Here is a 22,325-nt window from a genome sequence, read left to right on the forward strand (position 1 = left end):
TTATTGCAAAAACTGTAATTTGGAGAAGATACTTATCAAGCCATAAGTTCTATATAAATTATTCAGTATTAATAAAGAGCAAGGTTAATGAAAATAGTTGCGAGAGGAAAAACTTTACCTTCTTGAAATAGTTGTCTGGCATACGATGGCTCTCTGCCTTGAGGTTGGAAGAAAGCATATATGCACTTTCTCACTAAATCTTCCCAGCCAGTTCTGCCCGCAGCTCTCAGGGAACTGGTATCAATAGAGATGATTTTACCTATACAAAGAATGAAACTTTACATTTATGACAGCCTCTTGATATGTCACTCCTATTTCAAAACTAACAATTGCATCCAAGTGCTTAACGGACAAAAGCATCAAAAAGCACTATTACTTTTTATTACATATGGTAATGGAGTATATCAGTGACATGATAATAATAAATTGTTTTGGCCTTGGAGTGTGCTATATTATATCCTAAAATTCAATTCCAATCAAGTATTAAAGTCATATCATAAAGACCTAAAGTTGCAGAGACTGAAGTAGGTCAAATTCCTCAGGGCTTTCACTTTTGGTCCTGTTCTCTCTAATGACAGGATCACTTAGGGGGGACAGAGAAGCAGAGAAGAAATATATTATTTTGGTTTAAATTAATTTCAAATAATTAAGTGAAGAGAATATGAGAAAATAAGGAAGTCTTTCCTCTTCTGCCTCCTTGTGGGACAATACTGCATTTAAGAGTAAACAAAGACTGAAAGCAACAAAAGTTAAATCAGAAAAAGACAGGTCAGAACACTAAGATCTGCCAGGCATTCCGCAAACAGAACGTGTGCTTTATAAAATTTAGTGGTGATGTGATGTTGTTATGACATTTCCACAAGTTTCCTAAATGAGTATAGAAAAATTCAAATTATTCTGTAATTATGGGCCAATTAATCCAGTTTGTAATTATTCAGATCCATTTTATTTTATTTTTTATGCAATCTTATATTCACGTGAAATAATATAGGTTAAGATATATACATATATCATATGTGTATGTAAATACATAAAGGATTAGATAAATAAGATGAAAACTTGCAAACTCACCATCCAGCTTCAGAACTTGAACATTACCAATATCATCAATATAATTCCCAGACGTGTGTACTCGCTTGCCACATCCCCTTGTCTTTACACTCTCCTGTCAAATCTAGATTGTTCCCAGTTTTTTGCCATCACAATAAATACTGCTATGAATATCTTTCACATTTTCCATAGTGCATGTGTATGAGTTTCTCTAGGGCACATATGTAGGAGTAAAACTGTTTAATTGTAGATTATGTGAACATTCAACTTTATAATATTAAACTGCTTTCCAGAAACTTACACAGGAGTTACTGTTAATCCAACATCCTCTCTATCACTTGGTATTGTTGGGCTTCTTTATTTTTTACAATTAGCAGGTAAAACATGGTTATGGTATAACTTTGTATTTTCCAATTAATGAGGCTGAATATTTTCCATGTTTACTCACCACTCACTCTCCCTCTTCTGTGAATGCCTGGTTGTCTTTTCCTCATCTCCCCTTTTCTTATACAATCAGTTCAAATCTATTATAGCACTGTTTGCGCCTCTTCATCTTAACTAATCCCTTCTTTATACATTTCACCTGGTTTGTTTAGAAATGAAGTATTCATTAGACCTCTTTAATGTAGGGTCTTGAATTTAATAGACCAAATCTGTCTGATCAGGCTGTCGCCCAAGTCTTGGCATAAATATTTTTGTTGCTGTTTTGCTTTTTAGGGCTGCACCTGCGGCATATGGAAGGTCCCAGCCTGGGGTTGAATCAGAGCTGCAGCTGCTGGCCTACACCACAGCCCACAGCAACATGGAATCAGAGCTGTGTCTGCAACCTATGCCGACCTACACCGTAGCTCACAGCAACGCTGGATCCTTAACCCATCGAGCGAGGCCAGGGATCCAACCTGCGTCCTCATGGATACTAGTTGGGTTTGTTACTGCTGAGTCACAATAGGAACTCCCAAGTCTTGGAATAAATGTTGATGACAGAAAGAAAATAAATTAGAACTTAAATAAGGGAATTTTTGTTATTTTAAAAGTTTGGGTAATGCCTAGTGAACACTGATTTGAAACTACAGACAGTTTTGGGTTTTCTAAGAGTTATAATCAAACTCTGTCTCATTATGTGAAAGACTCAGAGCTGGCTATAGTAGACTCTACTGTTACACAGCCTTCATATGCAGTAATGCTCCTCAGAGGCTGTGACTAAGGGAGGTGTGCGTGTTTGGGTCCATGGTCAGTACTGGCCCACACAAAGGCAAGAAGTCTGTAACTGTGGGACTAAAGGGAGGAAAAGTGATGAAATTATCAGCAGTGGTAGCAAATGATCAGGTAACGTAATGACTATCTTAGGAGAGGATCATAAATAGATTGATTTAGAATACTTCTGCGAGCTAGGGGAAAGTTTAACCAACCAACCAACCAAATAAATGAACCACAGTTCAACACTTCCTGGCAGAAGACTTTTTTTCTTTTTTAAAAGGACACGAACCACCCCCATGTAGAGTTTCAAGCGCCACTAAAACTTAAAGAATTAAATATCTAATACTTGTTATAACTAGTTTATGATTTTTAAATCTATAATATAGCAAAATGTTAGTTTTACATTTTAAGACTACTTCACATTTCTCTGGCATCTTCCTAGTTTATATTTTTTCTCATATCTTTTGTATAATAAGTGTGCACAGTACAGTGATGTCCTTTTAATAGTGCTTTGGTAGAAGGCTAGAAGGCAATGCAATATAAAGGAAGAGTTCTGTAGCAGGGCCTAAAGATGTCTGCTCTCAGCAATTAGCTGTATAGTTTTGGAAAAGTCACCATTCCCTCATTTGTAAAATGGATTGGCTAGATTCTGCAATCTCTGAGGTTCCCTTTAGATTTATAATTACTTTATGATTCAGGACTTAATTTATACATTTTTATAAATTTATTTTAAAATCAGACATATTTAAGATTTTAATGCTGTGTCCTTGATCAAAAAGAAAACTACCAGCTGTAACACTTCCTATGGAAAAATATAGTCTCATCCTCATGGATACCAGTCAGGTTCATTACCACTGAGCCACAACAGGAACCCCAATATAGTCTTCTTTAAAACAACCTAATTTAGGATTCAATTTGTAGAAATGCAATATGAGGAAATGCTGAAATACACTGTTCCTAAATTATCCTCACAATTTTTAGGCCTCCCTTGTCTTCCGCATTTATTCTGTGGTCTAACCATTACCCCTTTCCAAAGGGCTTTTATTCTGCTACCTCTCAAGCTCTTACTTGGTTTTACTGACACAAAAGACCAGTTACATGTTTTAATAGACCCTATGTTTCCTCTATGCAAAAATATTTTTGGTTTTCAATATGGGTTTATTAAATTTTTCCAGTGCTGTTCATTGGTGGAAAGGGGAAAAGAACTTGTACTTGGTAGGCTCAAAAAGGGCAGGAAGAAAGTATGGGAATTGATTTTTATGACCCTCTGATGCTGTATCTCTAAGCTCCTAGACGTCCTTTTGCTATTTTCTACTATCAGTGCTAATCTACCCCCAGCGCATAAGTAGAGCAGCTGGGAGTTTATCTTTAAAAACACAAGAATAAAGCACACAATATAGGAATATTAGATTTCTGGGACTAAAAAAAATAATAAATATTGTAACAAGATCTTATAAACAGTAGTAAAGTGACAAAACTACACTTTCACAAAAAGCAAAATTTAGTATAAATGATTTTTAAAAATCTTGATCTGCTAAAAAAATCTATCTGTAGTATCCACCTCTATTTTAAAATTAGAGTGGTAAGTGATACATATATAATTCTGACTGATGTAATAGTATGAAAACCTGAAAGCGTTAGTGAAGATAAGATTAAACAATATATGAAAAATGCTTTATATATTATAAAGTACAGTAACAATTTATTTTTGCTGAAAATCAAATCTGAAGTAGACCTTTTAAAAAAAGGGCTTATTTTTAGGCACTGTTACGGGTTACTCACTTTCTGACTCTACTGTCCTTCTTTCAGTTCTTCTAACCTACTTTTCTGTCTTACTCTGTTTCCTCAATCAGGAGACTCATTCAGCACCATGACCCTTCCTCAGCGCACCCTTCCAACACCCATACTTTGCATAGCTGACACAGTCTCCTCTTTTGGGGCTTAAGGGAGCAATATCAGCTTGACAGGCCTTCTGTTAACCAGCTAATTTAAAAACAGGATTTCCCTCTTAGTTTCCCTTATACTACTCCACACCTTTTCCATTAAAAAAGTACTGTACTTTGTAATTTTATCATTGTATTTTGCTCAATTAAGTACACCCCTGAGCAATCACACAGTGACAGCCACTGCTAGGCATTCAATCAGTATGTGCTGAATAAATTTAAAGAAAAATAATCAAGAAAAAAGGAAACATACATTTAAGCACAAGATTTTTTGTATCTACTTATAAATATACATATATCTACATTTGTATATATTTATAAATATACTTATACCTTCATTGCCAAATTTCTTTCCAGAATTATGAAATAATTTATAATCAAAATATAGACATATGAATAATTATAAAATAATGTTCTCCCCAGCACCCTGCCATAACACTGATGACAGTATCCAAAAGGTACAATGTCAAGACAATCATCTAAAATGTTTTCTGTAAAGGTCTAGTGGACAAAAGCCAAATAGCAGAGAACAGAGGGATACAATTCGTTTTAAGGGCACAGTCACATCATTAATACCGACAGAACATTCTAAACTTTGCAGTTAGTACCTGTAGTATCTTGCTTGGTCATAAAGGATTCTACACCCATAATAGCTGGAGGCCGAGGTAATCGCCGGGCAATACAAATCAAACATGACTGGAAATCTGCCCAAAACAAGAAGGGGAAATTGAAAGGAAGAGGGTAAAAAGTGGTTCACATCTATCATCTGCCATTAGTGGTTTTTATAAAAACAATATATACTACAGGATCTGATACAATATTGGAGTCACTCTGATTTAAGAGTGTAATATTAGAAATAAAATTGCTCATAACTAAAAACTGGCAGCTTCAGGTAGAGAACTAGTAGCATAAATTATCCCTTTCCACTGAATGTTCTTACATGAACTAAGGGAGACTGATGCATCTCAAGTACTTGGATGATAAAAACTTGAAAGCTTTGGCTAGATTTAAGCAACATGGTGGCTTTTAAAATACAGTTTTTAGTCAATTTCCTATATTCATTAATGGCTACAAAGATTATTCCTATAATCACTGTGCAGGTGATAATTATCACATGAAAAAAACATTTAAGTGTTTTTTTTAACAAGCATTATCTTGCCCTTGACAGAGAACTTTTATGTTGTTAGGATCTGTTATTTTTTGGAAATCCCACTTCCATTTTTTTTTTTTGAGAGGTTCTACACAGTATCTATCACACAGCTAAATATGAACTTCAACTACATAAGACAGGCTTGCAGGAGTATTTTGTAAAAAGTCCCCAGCTGACTGTGGCAGCCATTCCCCAGGGAGTCCTACTACATACACAGTCTTTTTTGTATCTGACTGACTTCTCGGCTGCTACCTTTCCTGGTTTTTACTCCAGTTCCCAATTGGTGGTGTTCTTAACTTAGCTCAGTTTAAGCTCACATGGAAAACTCATCACTGTAACATAGTTAACTAATACCATGTTGATACCTATTCATATTAGAGCTTCAGCTGTGTTTTCAGCTGTTCATAAGCTTTCTCCTTATAAATTACCTTGTATGGCCTCAAAAATGCTCACTCTATTCTCCAATGTTCTGTATGCTCTAAGCTTGAAACTTTCTAAAAATCAGAGCTGTTCAACAGCCTGCTACATCTGGTACATTTCCAACTGGCAGCAGTTAGTTACATCTCTTATTTCTAGGCAGCAAGTTGGTTTGAATTTGACATTTTAGTGGGAATGCCAGCTTAAAACTGAGAATTTGGGAGCATTTTAAAGGGGTAATTCTCGATTTTAGCAATTTTTTAAGTATTAAGAAACACATACCAATTTGAATAGCCCCTATGGTATATAATACAGTAACCAAAAGTACTATCGGAAGAAGGCAGTTTATAATCAATTTCCTTCCTGTTCCTAAAGCCAAGGAAAAAGCAACCAAACACCTTAAAGTCATCCTTTGTTTTACCTTCTCCATCCTCTTGAATTGATTTTGGCTGTGACACAGTGAAACACTGCATTACTTCATACCGCTGGCAAGCTTCTTGGTTCTCGGTGCCTGGCTCATCTGGAGGGTGAATTAGCATCCTACAGTTAAAGGTATGGCTATTTCGTCGTGTTGCCTCTTGAGGCCAAGGAACTCCATTTACTGTGAAAGAAAAATTGATTATATGCCAATGAAGAAGGTGAAAAAGTACAAACTCTGAAGATACAAAAGACATACCTTTACTCATTCATCTGCTTAGATACTCAGATTAAAAGACAGACTTCTTCAGATCTAACATTATCCTGAGGCAATAGGATACTTATTTTCCTTAGCAAAATTGGTAATGTTTACCAATTAGAAAATTGCAAAATTTTCAAGAAACTGTATAGGATTTCCTCCCTCAAAGATAAGGTCTTACAAATACCCTAATTCATTAATGGCTTTTATAAACAGAGAAAGACAAAATTAAAAATTAAGAGCTTATTGCTCTACTGCTCAGAATTTTATAGCAATTAATTAATGAGACTTTCTACTTGTTTCTTATTATACCCTGGCAATGAAAAAAATGATCAAAAATCAGAGATCCATTGTTAAGCAGGGGTTTTAACCTGGAAGGCATGGATTCTTAAGTATGGCTTGTGTGCATGCGTACCTTTTTAGAGGGAGGAGTCAAGTTTTTCAAATGAGCCTGTGACTTAAAAAATTACTTAGAATAGACAGAGACCCAATCTTGTTTCTTAAAACCATTTTTTTCTTGCACTTTATTTGCACAGTATATACGCTACAATGCCTCGAATATAGTGGGTATCAATTACATAAAATAATTGTGAAAACAGAAATGTTACCTGATTCAGTACAAGAAAGTTGAATTCAGTTACAGAGAAGCTATCTATACATTTCAAGTGAGAATCTCTGTGTGCGGGGTCACCATTTCCCAGTTAAACTGTTATATTCAAACCATGGTGGCAGTTCAGAGGGTTTTCAAGGCTGTTCTCTCACCATTTCCAACAAGTTCTCTTACTATATTGTTGCCATTGAACCTCCTTCCTTTTCACTGTCTCATCATTCTATAACTGTCAGAGGAAATCATGGAAACAAACCTATACTGGAGTAAGGAGTCTTGGTTCTGCTTCGAATTGGTTGTGAGGTTTGGGATAATGATTTAAATTTTTTTTTTTTTTTTTTGGTCTTTTTAGGGCTGCACCTGTGGCATGTGGAGGTTTCCAGGCTAGGGGTCAAATTGGAGCTGTAACTGTCAGCCCACACCACAGTCACCACAACTCGGGACCTGAGCTGTGTCTGCGACCTACACCACAGCTCACAGCAATGTCAGATTCTTTTTTTTTTTTTTTTGGCTTTTTGCCATTTCTTGGGCTGCTCCCTTGGCATACAGAGGTTCCCAGGCAAGGGGTCAAATCAGAGCTGTAGCCGCCGGCCTACAGCAGAGCCACAGCAACACAGGATCTGAGCCGCGTCTGCGACCTACACCACAGCTCACGGCAACGCCGGATCCTTCACCCACTGAGCACGGCCAGGGATCGAACCCACAACCTCATGGTTCCTAGTCAGATTCGTTAACCACTGTGCCATCACGGGAACTCCCCGCAATGTCAGATTCTTAACCCACTGAGCGAGGCCAGGGATTGAACCTGCTTCCTCATGATGCTAGTCAGATTCGTTTCTGCTGAGCCTCCACGGGAACTCCTAATGGCTTAATCTTTGCTTCATCTTTAAAATAAAGGAATCCACTATATTATCTCCAAAGACATTTACACTCTAAATTTCTATAAAGACACAAACACATAATACTCTTTTCAAAGAAGAAATATGGCTTCCATTTCATCGAGTCAACAACATAGAAAATAAAGAGCTATGGATAACATTTTATTTGCGTGTTTAGTTTAGTTATACAGGAGTCTAGCCAAGACCCTTCCTCATTTTTGGAGTACATACAGGCTAAAGAGTAAGCACATGGCAGAGTTCCCGTCACGGTGCAGTGGTTAATGAATCCGACTGGGAACCACGAGGTTGTGGGTTCGATCCCTGGCCGTGCTCAGTGGGTTAAGGATCCGGCATTGCCGTGAGCTGAGGTGTAGGTTGCAAACGTGGCTCAGATCCCGTGTTGCTGTGGCTCTGGTGTAGGCCAGCGTCTAAGCTCCAATTACACCCCTAGCCTGGGAACCTCCATATGCCATGGGAAGCGGCCCTAGAAAAAGGCAAAAAGACCAAAAAAAAAAAAAAAAAAGCGTAAGCACATGTCTTAGTGAATAGAATGCAGGCTAGAAATCAGACCCCGTCCATCCTCTCAGCTAGGCTCCTTTGGCAATGAGCAACCCATCCACCCATACTTGGAACTCTTGAGTTGAAACCACTTATATCCAAAAATGTTAATTTTAATAAGTATGTAATATGAATGTATATTCCTCACTCCCTCCTTTCCTCTCTCCCTTCTTCCTTTCCTTTCTCCTTTTTCCCCCTTTATCTTTTCTTTGAGCAAGGTGTTAGGATACATTATATATACTTGCTCTTTCTTGGACATAATTAAAATGGAAAACAAAGGGAATTCTAAGCAGAAGCTTCTCATGCCAAGGCAACTCACTGCTCTGCTTCCTAACACAGTCACATAATTGTTGCATCATGTAGAGGAAGAGGACAAAAGGAATGCTCTCTATCAGCTATCTGATGCCATTCCTCCTTTACATTTAGTGTCAGGCTAAAATTAAATGTTAAAGTATTTTTAACATATTACGACATATATTAGAATAATACTATATGTTACAATATAATAGTAATACAGTACAATCTTATGTAAGGAGAAGCTTTTAAAAAACACATTTCTTTGTACCTAGTGATTTTGGCAGCAGATTCTTCACAAATTCTGCATGATCCCCCACGTGCAGTATGCTATAGACACTGGTGTTCATTAACTCCTCCTGATTGTAACCCAAGTAGCTGGTCACATTCTCTGACACAAATACAATTCTCCCTTCACAGTTCACAACAAAGAAAAATCCATCCAAAGCCTGCAAAGCCAAAAAGAAAAAAAAAAAAAGAGGTTGTAAGGTTAAAAGAGAAAAGAAAAATAAACGTGTACATTTCTCTATTGAAAAAAGATCAGAAATAAATGCCAAGTTTTAGAAAAGGGGGGCTGAATAGAAGATTTAATATTGCATGTTCTCTGTGAAGGGAACAGGATTTTAAAACAGACTGTACACTTATGTTTCCAGTAGGCATGAATGAACATGTCAAACTTCTTCCTTAGAAAGAAATTTTTTGGTAGCACATGTGAAGTAAGTGACTGACCCATTTAGTCAGTCATAAACATCTCTAAACGGTAGGTGAAGACCTGGTGTCCACCCTCAAGGAACCTGTGGTACAACGGGAGAGAGGCATAAGCTCAATAAAACATCAGTAAGAAATGCAGTATCACAGAATACTACACGGACTATTCTAGGAGCACAAAGATGGATGTCTATTTGAGGTCAAGGTGGGGGGCAAAGAAAGGCTCTGACCTGAGTTAAAGGGGAAAAGGCATGAGGGAAGAACATTCCAGGCAGAAGAGAAAACATGGCACATAATGGAACAAAAAGCAGTTTGGAGCTGCTGGAGCACATGGCACAAGGCAGGCAGTAAGTCTGGAGAGGTGGACAGGAGCCAAATCACAGAGGGTTCTATGCACTGAGATGGAGCCAGGGAGCTCCGAAAGAAGATGTACATGCCCACAGGGAAGCATAACAACCACAGGGGTGCAGGAAAAACTCAGAATCTCTATTTATAGCATAATCTAAAACATAAGGAAGAAATTAAACTTGATTAACATATTGACACCCTGGTGCCTCACTCAGTCCAGACGGTCACATTACAAAGCACGGAATTGGAGAGAAGAGTCAGAATGCAGAGGCTGACAGTGGCACCTTATTTATAATCTTTCTGTTCATTGCAACGTATTGCAGTTTACTTGCTACAGAATGAATAAGGGCAGTAAAAACAAGAACTTTAAAAAGTAGAATATTTACAGAATTTTTAACAAGATGTAACTAAGCATCCTTTATATCATGCAGGGGACTCCCGGTTATTGGTAGCAAAAGACTTAAAAGAATCATCCAACACTGTTGATGGGCTATACCAGTTTTCTTTTTAAAAAAGGTTAAATGTCCCAAGTTTGCTGACCTTTCTACGATGACAGGTGCTAATGATAATGTTCTACTCAGCGGATATTTTCCAAATAATAAACACCAGCATATGAAGATGGATGTTTTGAAATGTTACCATAGTTATGATTTGGTTGCCAAAAATTATGCAAACTACTTACAAAATGATCTCTTCAGTTAAAACCTTTAGAAATAAAACTTTTTACCTACTCAAAAACCTTCCAATCACAGTTCCGGTGGGCTTTAAAAACCTATTTTTTCAGGAGTTCCTGTTGTGGCTCTGTGGTTAATAAACCTGACTCGTATGCATGAGGATGCGGGTTCAATTCCTGGCCTCTTGCTCAGTCGGTTAAGGATCCGGTGTTGCCATGAGCTGTGGTCTAAGTTGCAGAGGCAGCCCAGATCCTGCATTGCTTTGGCTGTGGTGTAGGTCAGTGGCTATACCTCTGATTCGACCCCCAGCCTGGGAACCTCCATATGCTGCGGGTGCGGCCTAAAATGCAAAACAAACAAACAAACAAACACCAATTTTTCAGAAAAGAAAAAGGCAACATCTTTTGATTAATTTGGAGATTCAAATTAGATGAGATAAAAAAAGACGGAGTTTAAAGAAAAAACTTTGCATAATTGGTAGAAAGGATTTCAAAGTGAATTTTGAGCATTGGTGGTTACAGTGGTGAGCACAGCTGCCTTCCAAAATGAGTTTTGTGACTTCGTAAACTCATCCAGTGATGTATTTTTCCACTTGTATCTACCTTATTTTTGTAAGGTGTCTTTTTCAGCTGATTATTTAAGTCAAATATTAAAATAAACTAAACTTAGAACTATCTCTTCAAATCACTGCATCACCAAGCATTTGACTGAGATTTTTTGTTTTGTTTTTGTTTGTTTTGTCTTTTTGCTATTTCTTGGGCCGCTCCCTCAGCATATGGAGGTTCCCAGGCTAGGGCTCGAATCGGAGCTGTAGCCACCAGCCTACGCCAGAGCCACAGCAACGCGGATCCGAGCCGCGTCTGCAACCTACACCACAGCTCACGGCAACGCCGGATCGTTAACCCACTGAGCAAGGGCAGGGACCAAACCCGCAACCTCATGGTTCCTAGTTGGATTCATTAACCACTGTGCCACGACGGGAACTCCTCGACTGAGATTTTTAAAATAATGAAGCACAACCACACGCTATTCTCATGAAAAATACTGCTAATATTTTAACAAGAACAAAAAGAAATAAAATAATTTTTATTCCACCTGACTGTTGTGTGACTATTTTTCACTTAGTTCATAATGCAAAGAGAAGAGGGAGGTGATTAATAATCTGAAACCCTTAACACTAGACAAATCCTTTGCTAAACTGTTTTGGATTTAGATGAGCGCAGGAAAGCACTCTCATACCTAATTTTTCTTTAAGTCAGAATTAGCTATAAATTTTATAACAGGTGATTAATGTCTTTCAGTTTATGTGACAATATGGATAACTGAGATACAGACACATCAATTTTTTAAAAAAGATCTAAAAATTCCTTTAAATGTTTTTAGCTATTAATCGAATCAATGCAAATACAATTTAACTTTAAAGAACAGAACCTTAACTGTGGCACAATGGGAGCAATGGCATCTCTGCAAGTGCTAAGATGCAGGTTCAATCCCTGTCCCAGTAGAGTGGGTCAAGGATCTGTTTGAGGATCTGTTGTGACTGCAGCTGTGGCTCAGATCTGACCCCTGGCCCAGGAACTCCTTATGATGTGGGGGGAGGTGGCAAAAAAAAAAAGCTAACAGTTTAGGTATAACAAAGTGTCATAGTTCAGAGTAAGAAATAGAATTGACATAGAAAGAAAGGCCAGTAAAAAACCTGGCCATGTCATGGTGAACCAGTTCCAAGGACCATATCACCCAGCTTCTTAAGCACTACCTTCTTGTTTTCATCTGGTTTTCAGGGTGTCCTTCTGGCTCCTTGCTCTCTGGCTCCTAGTGACCCTGTCTACTCTCAGAGCCATGTTAGCCTCTCCTTTGCTCTCTCCATGTCTGTGTCTGGCTATCTCTCGAAGTTACCTAATGTCTGAGGAGGGGCTGGGAGAGACTGAGACCCACTCCTGGAGATTGGCCAGCAGTGGGCACAGGGCTGGTATGCAAACTTCGAGCACCAGGAGGCCAAGGGATTTACCTGGATTACTTGGTGCAATTATTTTTAGGGCATTCGTGAAATCCAAAGAACTTAAAAGTTCTTCACTGCAGTAGGCCTGGAGTCCCTGCAATCTCCTGTTTCCAGAGACTTTCTGGGACTTCTCCAAGTTCTCCCATTGACTGCACCTGACCTCACTGACAAGCTGGGAAGTTATTCTAGTAACTGGCCTCTGGAATATGCAGCTGGTCAGCCTTACAGGGAGTGCAGAACTTTCACCAGATCTCTGCTTGGCCTTGGTTACATGGACTCATCGTTTCCTCTGAGAAGTCTGGGCATCATATTTCTTCTGAGCTTCTCCAGAAAGGGTTGGCTTGGAAAAGAGGTCGACAAAGGCTGTCCCATGGTCACAAGAGTTGTCCTGCTGACCTTCTCCTGAGATGCAGACAGCCTGTCCTTTGCTGGAAATGCCTATTTTTTTTTTTAATTATAAATGAAATATGTACTTAAAATGTTTTAAAATATGAAAATAGAGTAGATAGTATAAGATCTGCCAAAATCCCACCCCCAAGAAATTGGTAACATTTCAGGGAATCCCAGGAGACTATTGCTAGGAAAATACAAACATCTAATTTCTAAAAGTATGTCTGATTAATATAACCTGCTAATACTTATTCTACAAGTTTCCCTCATATGCTGTGCATATAATTAACTTCCAAGTGTGCTGCTGGGAAGGAATCTTTCTGTTTCTCCAAGTTCTGACCGCTGGTCGTATGCTGAACTGCACACAGGAAGTGATAACAAACGCCTCTCCACTCAGCACAGCATCCCCAGTCAGAAGGGTCTTCTCTCCACCCAGGACATTACTCTTTGGAGAAGACCACCTTGGGTCTCAATGCAGGGTTCACACTAGCCAGAGCTTCTCACAAGGCCCTCGCTTTAAATGACTACATAGGCTTCACTGAGTATCACTTAAGTGTCAGTCATTGGACGAAGGCCTATGAATGAAATATATATTCTCAACAATTTTACCATCTCTGGAGGAGAAAAAGACAAATACATGTGGTCACATTATAGCACAACAGAGGAATTCCTAAAGGTTAAGCACAGAATGAAGCACCCAAATCGGCAAAGTTGCCCATCTGGTTGTTGTTGTTGCTCCAAAAATGGTTGTTGTAGTAAAGGTTTCCTGGGAAAAGGCCACATGATACCTGAGCCAAGGCTTGAAGGACACAGAGCAGTAAATCAGGTGGATGAGGGGTAGAAAGGACATTCAAAACAGAGGAAACAGCTCAGAGGTTAAAAAAAAAAAATAGAAAAGAAATCTTGTATGTACTTGTCCTGTGTTATACTTAATAACAAAGTTTTTTGGTTTTTGTGGGTTTTTTTGTTTTTTGTTTTTTGAAAAGGCTTCAGGGAAAAGCAACTAACAAAACAAAAATAAAACGGAATTTATCCTAAAAGCCACGGAGATTATTCTGAAGGCAATAAGCAAGACAGTGACATGATCTGCTCTAACAAGGATCCGTCATCAGTGGGTGTGGCATACAGATGAGAAGCAAGGAGACAAACTACAATGCTATGGTGATGCTCCAGTTCAAATGAGAACCTGAATATAGGCGATGGCAGTGGAAGGGATAGAAGAGAATTCCCCAGAGGCAGAATAAACAACATTTGGTAACCTCTAGCAGCTGTGGGAATGAGCACTTGCGGTTTCCTTCATTAACGACTTCAGGGTTCTGGTAGATAAGTGCCTTTCCCCAAGAAAAGGAATTAAAAGGGGGAAAAAGAGAGATCCGGGCTAAAGACAGACATGTGCAGCTTACAGGTACATACACTCTCATTTGTTTGCTTGTTTGTTTGTTTACTTGTTTTTAACTACAACAATCTTTTCCCCTTCCACAGAATATCTGATTTCCTTTGAGGAATTACTTCTTCCCCATTTAATAAAGCCTCATGGGATTCTTAATTAAGCCACTGGGAAAACGTCCTCCCTAAATGGTACTCTGGATGAGAACCACAAAAAGAATGAATACGGTTAGAACACTTTCATTCTGCCAGCAGGGCACTGTTCAGATGGGTCTTTCGAAGAGACCTCTCACATAGTTTCTACTTTCTGGCCTCCTTAAGATGCCTAGGTTTCACCTTATTTCCAAGCACTGTTCTGTGGTATCCGAAAGCATCCTAATAAACTCATATTTGCTTAATTTAGTCAGAATTGAGTCTGTTGCTTCAAATCAGAAAACCCTAATTAGTATTTTACACACACATACATGTGCACACACACATACGAGTACATCATATAGACAAAGACACAGATGTTGATAAAACTGTCCAAGAAATGTGCACAGAATCAAAAAAGGAAAAAGAGCCATGGGCAGAACCCTGGGTGATACTAACATTTAAGAGGCAAGTAAAGAAACAGAAATATGAGAAAAAGGCTAAGAACTGCCCAGAAAGGAAAAGAGACACTTTATAAAAAAGGCTCATGAAGAGTTTTAAGGAAGAGGGAAGCAGGTAGTCAAAGTCGGACTGGTATAAAATGAGGTAAGGAGGCCTGAGTGCACATGCAAGGTATAGGGAGACTTCTGTGACTAAAAGGGCATTCTTCTTGTGGAGCAGTGAGAAATAAAGGGCATTAAGAGTCAGATAAAGCAGAGCTTTGAACAAGAGGTAGAGGAATTTAGACAGCAAGGAACAATGGAGAATGAGGAGCTTTAAAACAAAAGCGCCTGTACTGATGAGTAGTTACCATGTACCAAGCAACAAATCTTTGTTGAACATATGTATTCAACCACTGTGGTATATTTATTCTAATACCACTCTCTCTTTAAGTGTGAGGAAATTACTTCCAATACCTTTATTCTTATCTCACGCTACCTTTTTATGTTTAAAAAATGAAGGGGGAATACACTGAAATTGTTTGGTGAGAATTTCTCATGATACGGTAGATATGCGACCGCCTCTGAGATATGCAGATGTCCCATCTGAGCAAGTCTCTCCAGACTGATGTCGATGTTGGAAACGTTCTCTGTTGTCCAACACAGGAGCGACTAGCCACAGGTGGGTACTGGGCATTTTAAACGTGCCTGGTGAGGCAGAAGCATTGAATGTTTAATTTCACTCTGAATTTGGGCCTTTGAATGTGTGACTCTCTTACTAAACAGTGCAGCTGTAGACTGCAGCCTGGATTAAGTCAATGAATAATCTTGGGGTGGCTTTTCTACCACTTCTCTTAACCACCCTGGCTTAGATCACAAAATTTAAGGCAAGGAGGGAGGGCTGGGAGATACAGAAGGGATAGAAAAGGTTGTCAATAAAGCCAACTTTTAAGTTTATGAAAGTTTGTAATTTTATTTCACAGTCTCAGTTTCACAATATGTATCGTTCATAAACTCCGCCCCCCACAAAAAAACAAAAAACTAGTTCCTTGAAGTCAAGAGCCTAAATACATTTCTGTTCTGAATTTTTGGAATTTCTAATTTCATATTTTTTTTTGTATTTGAAGATGTTTGCTTAATGGCATGTGTAACGTTGTATTATAGTTTTCCTTTGATTTACAGTGGTTTTATAAGGGTAATAATTTCATCATCTAAAAACCTGTTTTCTTACAGTAGTTCTGAATGGATGTTTTCCTGTTATTTTCTGTTCACTGTAAAGTGCTGCAGACTTTCCTCATTCAGAAATAACAAACGGTTATATAAATTGAAGCAGCAGCAGTATTCTCTGGCTCTAGTGGGGCTGTTTCCAGTTTGTGGATAATCTATTTGCTATCCCTGCTCTTCTCTGTGGTTTCTGAAGAATGCGTGGTAAAGCCAGGATTTAAATGATTACCGTGTCTCTACAGGAACCCCAGAAATCACAACCTCTATACCTTATACTTTTTGGTATCTCAAATGGCATTATATGCCAAAAATACATTTGATAAATATTTAATGAATTGAAAGGAGATAATAAAGTTCTTAGGCCAGTTTTAAATTTAGTGGCACTAAGACGGCAGACAGAACCGCTTCAGAAGAACTAGAAGATAATGACATCCTACAGAAGAAAGGGGGTAAGCAGGTCTTCCAGGAAGAGCCCAAGGATAACCAAGTAGCAGGAAGAGATGGAGCAGAGGGGAAGGAGCGTAAAGTACTTTTCTTTCTTTCGCTATTTTCTCTAACAGCTTATGTTTTAAACATTCATAATACAGCAAAGCTGAAATAATTTTGCGGTGAACTACTGTATATCCACCACATAGATCCTACCATTACCCTTTTTACTATACTTATTAACAGTTTCCAAAAAGTAGGCATATGTCATGCAATCGATTTAAGGGGCTGTAACATGAAGAAAAACATCAAGTCTGTCACATGTAGTAGCTTTCCCCTTTCCCAGTTACATGTGTATACACTCACTCAGAGAGTAGTTTCTACCCAGTTTCAGTGCCCAATGCCTTTTAGATTTTACAACTCTATAAAATATGTGCTCATTCCCCTAATAAAAAGTCATTAAAACCAGGAGTCTAAAGTAACAAAGTGCTTGTAGAACATGTAAAGGAAATAAAGAATTTAGATTTTGAGTGTAAGGTTGCTAGTATGAGAGTAAAAAACATTTAGCAACCTATTAAGAGTACAGGAATGGAGTATGGGAAGAAATTCAAGCAAGAAGCACATACTTGGGTGTCATCTCTAAAATAATAGATGAAGCAAATGACATCACTTGGGCTAAAAAACCAAGAGTGGCATTTTGAGAATGTTCTCACATTAGCAGTGTTGGTGGAGGGAATTATGGTTAATACACAGAGGAATGGTTAGGGTAATAGGAAAAAAGTGTATAAACGAAATTCAAGAGGCCTATACAAGTCTGAGTTGTTAGGAAGGCTTCACTAGAAAGGAGGGCCCTGAGGTAGGACAAGGAAAGGAGCATTTATTTATATATTTATATTTATTTAAGTACATATATGTATATAATAAACATACATATATAAAAAATAAAATTAGGCCTAGAGTTAGAAAAGCCTAAATTGTAGGGACTGAATGTGTACGTGCACACACACAGACGCGTTTTTAAACATTCATGTATGAGAGAGAACACTTAAGGTGATGAGCTTGCTTGGAAACAAAACATCTGTGTTGAGAACAGAGGGAATAAAGAAGAGACAGGAAAAAATGGGTGAAAATTACACAGTATTTACAAAGTAATTCAAGATTAAAAATTCTTCATTTTAAAAAGTCTGAAAGAGAGTTGTTAAACTAGTAAGTTCTCTTACAATGTTTTATATAAATAATTAAAAATTTTTAGTCAGAAAACTTCAAACACCTACTGCAATAAAGTGAGGTATCTCTTACTCAAAAGTGAAATACTATGGCAGAAATTAGCACTAACTAGCTAAATAATTCTAAAAGTTTATTTTCCCAACTAGTCCTAACTACTCTAGAAACAGCAAAGCCAGACAGTTAATCTGCAGTTTTCAATCTGACCATTAGAATGCTTTTCTGAAAATTTCTCGTGTTCATTATTCATATTTAATTCTGAAGTAATAATAACTGTCAAAATAGTTTCCAAAATAATTATTAAAAGTTCTTTAAAACTTTACATGTTTTATAATTATTAATTGCATGGAAAACATGAAGATAAGGAAAAAACCCAAATTAGAACAAAGGTTTTGATCACTTTTTCTGAGACAATGAGAACAGCTACCTCCAAAAGAAGAGGTCCCAAGGATTCTTTTTCTATCACCCCTTGACTACTTGACGAGATATCTGATTTCTGTACTTCATCATCAGTTGTTGATTTCTCTGTAACAAAGAAACAAAAGTCACACATCCAAAAAGAGCTCATTTCCATAATGGCAAGTTTATGAATACATAAATCCACCTTATTTCAGATTCAAATAACATTTATTCTTTACCTAGACACCTTCACATTTAATCTTAATTATACTCATTTTTTGGATGATAAAAACTGAGGTTCACAAAGGTTAAGTAATATGTCCCAAACTGTATAAATAAGTGGCAGCAGGAGGATGTGAATTCTGACCTATCATGCCCAGTGTTCCAACAAATGGAGAAAATAGAAAAAAAAATCTACACCAAAAGAAAGACATGGATAAATTTTAAAAGAATAATTATTTCCTCTATTTTTTCTCTTTTTCTGATTTGATAAACTGCTATTGAAGACAGAGTAAAGATAAGTTGCTGTGAGCCTCTATGAACTAGCTAACGTATCACATTCATGTTATGATGATCTGATTGATAAAACTTCAACTGCTAAATAATTTGCAATTTTTTTGTGTGGTGATGTTGAAAAATCCATCCATTGTCTTAAAGTAGCAGCAGACCTATATAAAAGTTTCCAATCTGTCAGACTTAGTTAGCTCACCAAAAACCAAATATGGCATTATTGAACAGAGATTTATTTTTTCATTTTAAAATACGAAATATTCCAAATATACCAAAAATACAAAAGTGACATAGCACACATTTCCACCATTCATTTTTCACAGATATAACATTATTTGCTTCAGGTTTTCCCTTTTTAAATAAATATAAAGCTTCAAAAAAAGAGCTATAGCTCTACCATCATTCTTCCTCTGTCCCTTTTCAAAAGTAACCAGTAATCCAAGCATAAACATTTCTTAGCATATTTTTATATTTCAACTACATACGCATGATTTTATGAATACCTTATTTTTTTGTTTTAATGTTTACATAAGACACAGACTTCCCACTCAATATTATGTTTGAGATTTAACTACACTGATACATATGAATTTGACTCATTCATTTGAACTGCTGTATAGTATCATACGAATAATCCACAGTTCATTTCCTATTCCCCTGCTGGTAGACCTTTTGACTACTATATCCAGTGCTGTAATAAATTATTTTCAGTATTTCCTCTTTTGCATATTTGTGAGTTTCTTTAAGGTAAATACTAGAATTGAAGTTGCTGGATCACAGGGTCTATGTATTTTCAACAGTATTAAGTTTGACAAATTGTTCTTCAAAGATGTTGTACCACTGGTAACATATGAGGGGTTTTGTTTTTCTTTTCGTTTTTTTGTTTTGTTTTGTTTTTGTCTTTTTAGGATGGTACCTGTGGAATATGGAGGTTCCTAGGCTAGGGGTCTAATCAGAGCTATAGCTGCCGGCCTACACCACAGCCACAGCAACGCAGGTTCTGAGCCATGTCTGCCACAGCTCACGACAACACCAGATCCTTAACCCACTGAGCGAGGCCAGGGATTGAACCTGCAACCTCATGGTTCTTATTTATTTATTTATTTTTGTCTTTTTGCCTTATCTAGGGCCACTCCTGCGGCATATGGAGGTTCCCAGGCTGGGGGTCTAATCGGAGCTGTAGCCACCAGCCTACACCAGAGCCACAGCCAGAGCCAGAGCAACGTGGGATCCGAGCTGCATCTGTTACTCGCACCACAGCTCACGGCAACGCCGGATCCTTAACCCACTGAGCGAGGCCAGGGATCAAACCCGCAACCTCATGGTTCCTAGTCAGATTCGTTAACCACTGCGCCACGACAGGAACTCCAGCAACCTCATGGTTCTTAGTCAGATTTGTTTCCGCTGTGCCATAACGGGAACTCCGAGGGGTTCTGTTTTTCTGTATGCTCACTGACACTTGATTTCACTGTAGCTTTTAATTTTTGCAAACCGAGTGCAAAATATCTCATGTAGTATTTATAATAGCCGCTTTAATGAAATATAATTCATACAGCATACCACTGATGTATTTAAAACATACAATTCAATGGTTTCACAGAGTTGTGCAACCATCATCACAATGCATTTTAGAACATTTTCATCACCCCAAAGAGAAACCACATACCCTTTAGCAGTCACTCCTTAATTTCTCAACGCTTCTAAGCCCAAGGGAACTACCAATCTACTTTCTGTCTTTAGATTTGCCTATTCTGGACATTTCTTATAAATGGAATCATATGTGGTCCTTTGTGACTGGCTTCTTTTGCTTAGCATAATATTTTCAAGCATATGTTGAAACATTTATCAGTACTTCACTCCTTTTTATTGCTAAGTAACATTCCAATGTATAAGTATACTTCATTTTTTTTTAAGTGGAAAATCTTTTTTTAAAATTCTATTATCATTAAAGTATAGTTATTTACAATGTTTCATCAAGTTCTGTTGTACAACAAAGTGACCCAATCACACACATTTCCCTGTGCTGTACAGTAGGCAGTAGGATCTCATTGCCCATCCATTCCAAATATAATAGTTTGTAACCCTCAAACCCCCAAAATGCCCATCCCTCCCACTTCCTTCCTGTCCCCCACTCCAAGGACCCCAAGTCTGCTCTTCTTGGCCATGATTTGTTTTTGTTTTTTGTTTGCCTATTTGTCTGTTATATTTAGATAGGATCATCTGTTCCATATTTTAGATTTCACAAATAAGTGATATCATATGGTATTTGTCTTTTTCTTTCTGGCTTATGTCACTTAGCATGAGTCTCTAGATCCATCCATGTTCCTGCGAATGACATTAGTTTGTCTTTTTTTAATGACTGAGTAATATTCCGTTATGTATATGTACCACATCTTCTTAATCCATTCATCTGTCGATGGACATTTAGGTTGTTTCCATGTCTTGGCTACTGTGAATAGTGCTGCTATGAACATAGGGGTGCATGCGTCTTTTCCAATGAAAGTTTTGTCTGGATATATGCCCAGCAATGGAATTGCTGGATCATATGGTAGCTCTGTATTTAGTTTCCTGAGGTATCTCCATACAGTTTTCCATAGTGGTTGTTCCGATTTACATTCCCACCAACAATGGAAGAGGGTACCCCTTTTCTCCACACCTTCTCCAGCATTTATTATTTGTTGACTTGTTAATTATGGCCATTCTGACTGGTGTGAGGCAGTACCTCATTACAGTTTTGATTTCTCTAATAATTAGTGATATTGAGCATTTTTTCATACGCCTGTTGGCCATTGGTATGTCTTCTTCGGAGAAATGTCTATTTAGGTCTTCTGCCCATTTTTTAATTGAGTTATACTTCATTTTATTTGATCAGTTGATAGATATATAGGTTGTTTCCATTTATTTGCTTTTTGTGAATAAGACTGCTATGAACATTTATGGACAAGTTTTTGTGTATAAATGTTTTCATTTCTCTTGGGTATATACCTGCAAGTAGACATGCTGGGCCATATGGTAACTCTATGTTTAACATTTTGAGACACTACCAGACTGTTTTCCAAAGTGGACGGACAAATTTACACTACCACCAGAAATGTATGAGAGTTCCAATTTCTCCCATTCTTACTAATACTTGTTATTATCTTTCTTAATATAGCTACCCTAGCAAGCATAGAGCAGTCTCTCACTGTGGTTTTTACTTGTATTTTTCTGATGGCTAATAATATTGAGCATATTTTTCATGTGCTTATTGCTTGTTTATATGTCTTTTTTAAGGAACCGTCTATCCAGGGCCTTTGCCTATTTTTTAATTGGGTTATTTATTTTCGAATTATTATGGTATAAGAGTTTCTTATTTAGTTCTAAGATGTACTTCCTTCCTCATTTCATATCTTCATAACATTAAGACAGGTTTTTTTGTTTGGTTTTGGGTTTTTTTTTTTTTTTTTTTTGCTTTTTAGGGCCACACCCACAGCATATGGAGGTTCCCAGGCCAGGGATAGAATCGGAGCTACAGCTGCTGACTACGTACACCACAGCCACAGCCATGCAGGATCCAAGCCACAACTGCGACCTACACCACAGCTCCTGGCAACACCAGATCCTTAACCCACTGAGTGAGGCCAGGGATCGAACCCGCAACCTCATGGTTCCTAGTCAGATTCGTTTCCACTGCACCACAATGAGAACTCCTGGTT

General features: G+C 37.7%; 1 protein-coding gene across 8 annotated transcripts in view; it reads right to left on the minus strand.

Annotated features, from left to right (window-relative positions):
* NCOA1 (nuclear receptor coactivator 1) overlaps positions 1 to 22,325 on the minus strand; it is a 246,493-nt gene that overhangs the window by 64,036 nt on the left and 160,132 nt on the right. For all 8 annotated transcript variants that reach the window (XM_047782522.1, XM_047782524.1, XM_047782521.1 and 5 more), the window contains 5 exons: positions 18,149 to 18,246; positions 9,042 to 9,219; positions 6,179 to 6,358; positions 4,799 to 4,894; positions 119 to 259 (listed from right to left, as the gene is read on the minus strand). In XM_047782522.1, coding sequence (XP_047638478.1) covers positions 119 to 259; positions 4,799 to 4,894; positions 6,179 to 6,358; positions 9,042 to 9,219; positions 18,149 to 18,246 — 693 coding nt within the window. The remainder of the gene's footprint in view (positions 1 to 118; positions 260 to 4,798; positions 4,895 to 6,178; positions 6,359 to 9,041; positions 9,220 to 18,148; positions 18,247 to 22,325) is intronic.

This window comes from Phacochoerus africanus, chromosome 5 (genome assembly GCF_016906955.1).
Source record: "Phacochoerus africanus isolate WHEZ1 chromosome 5, ROS_Pafr_v1, whole genome shotgun sequence".
Lineage (NCBI taxonomy): Eukaryota > Metazoa > Chordata > Mammalia > Artiodactyla > Suidae > Phacochoerus > Phacochoerus africanus.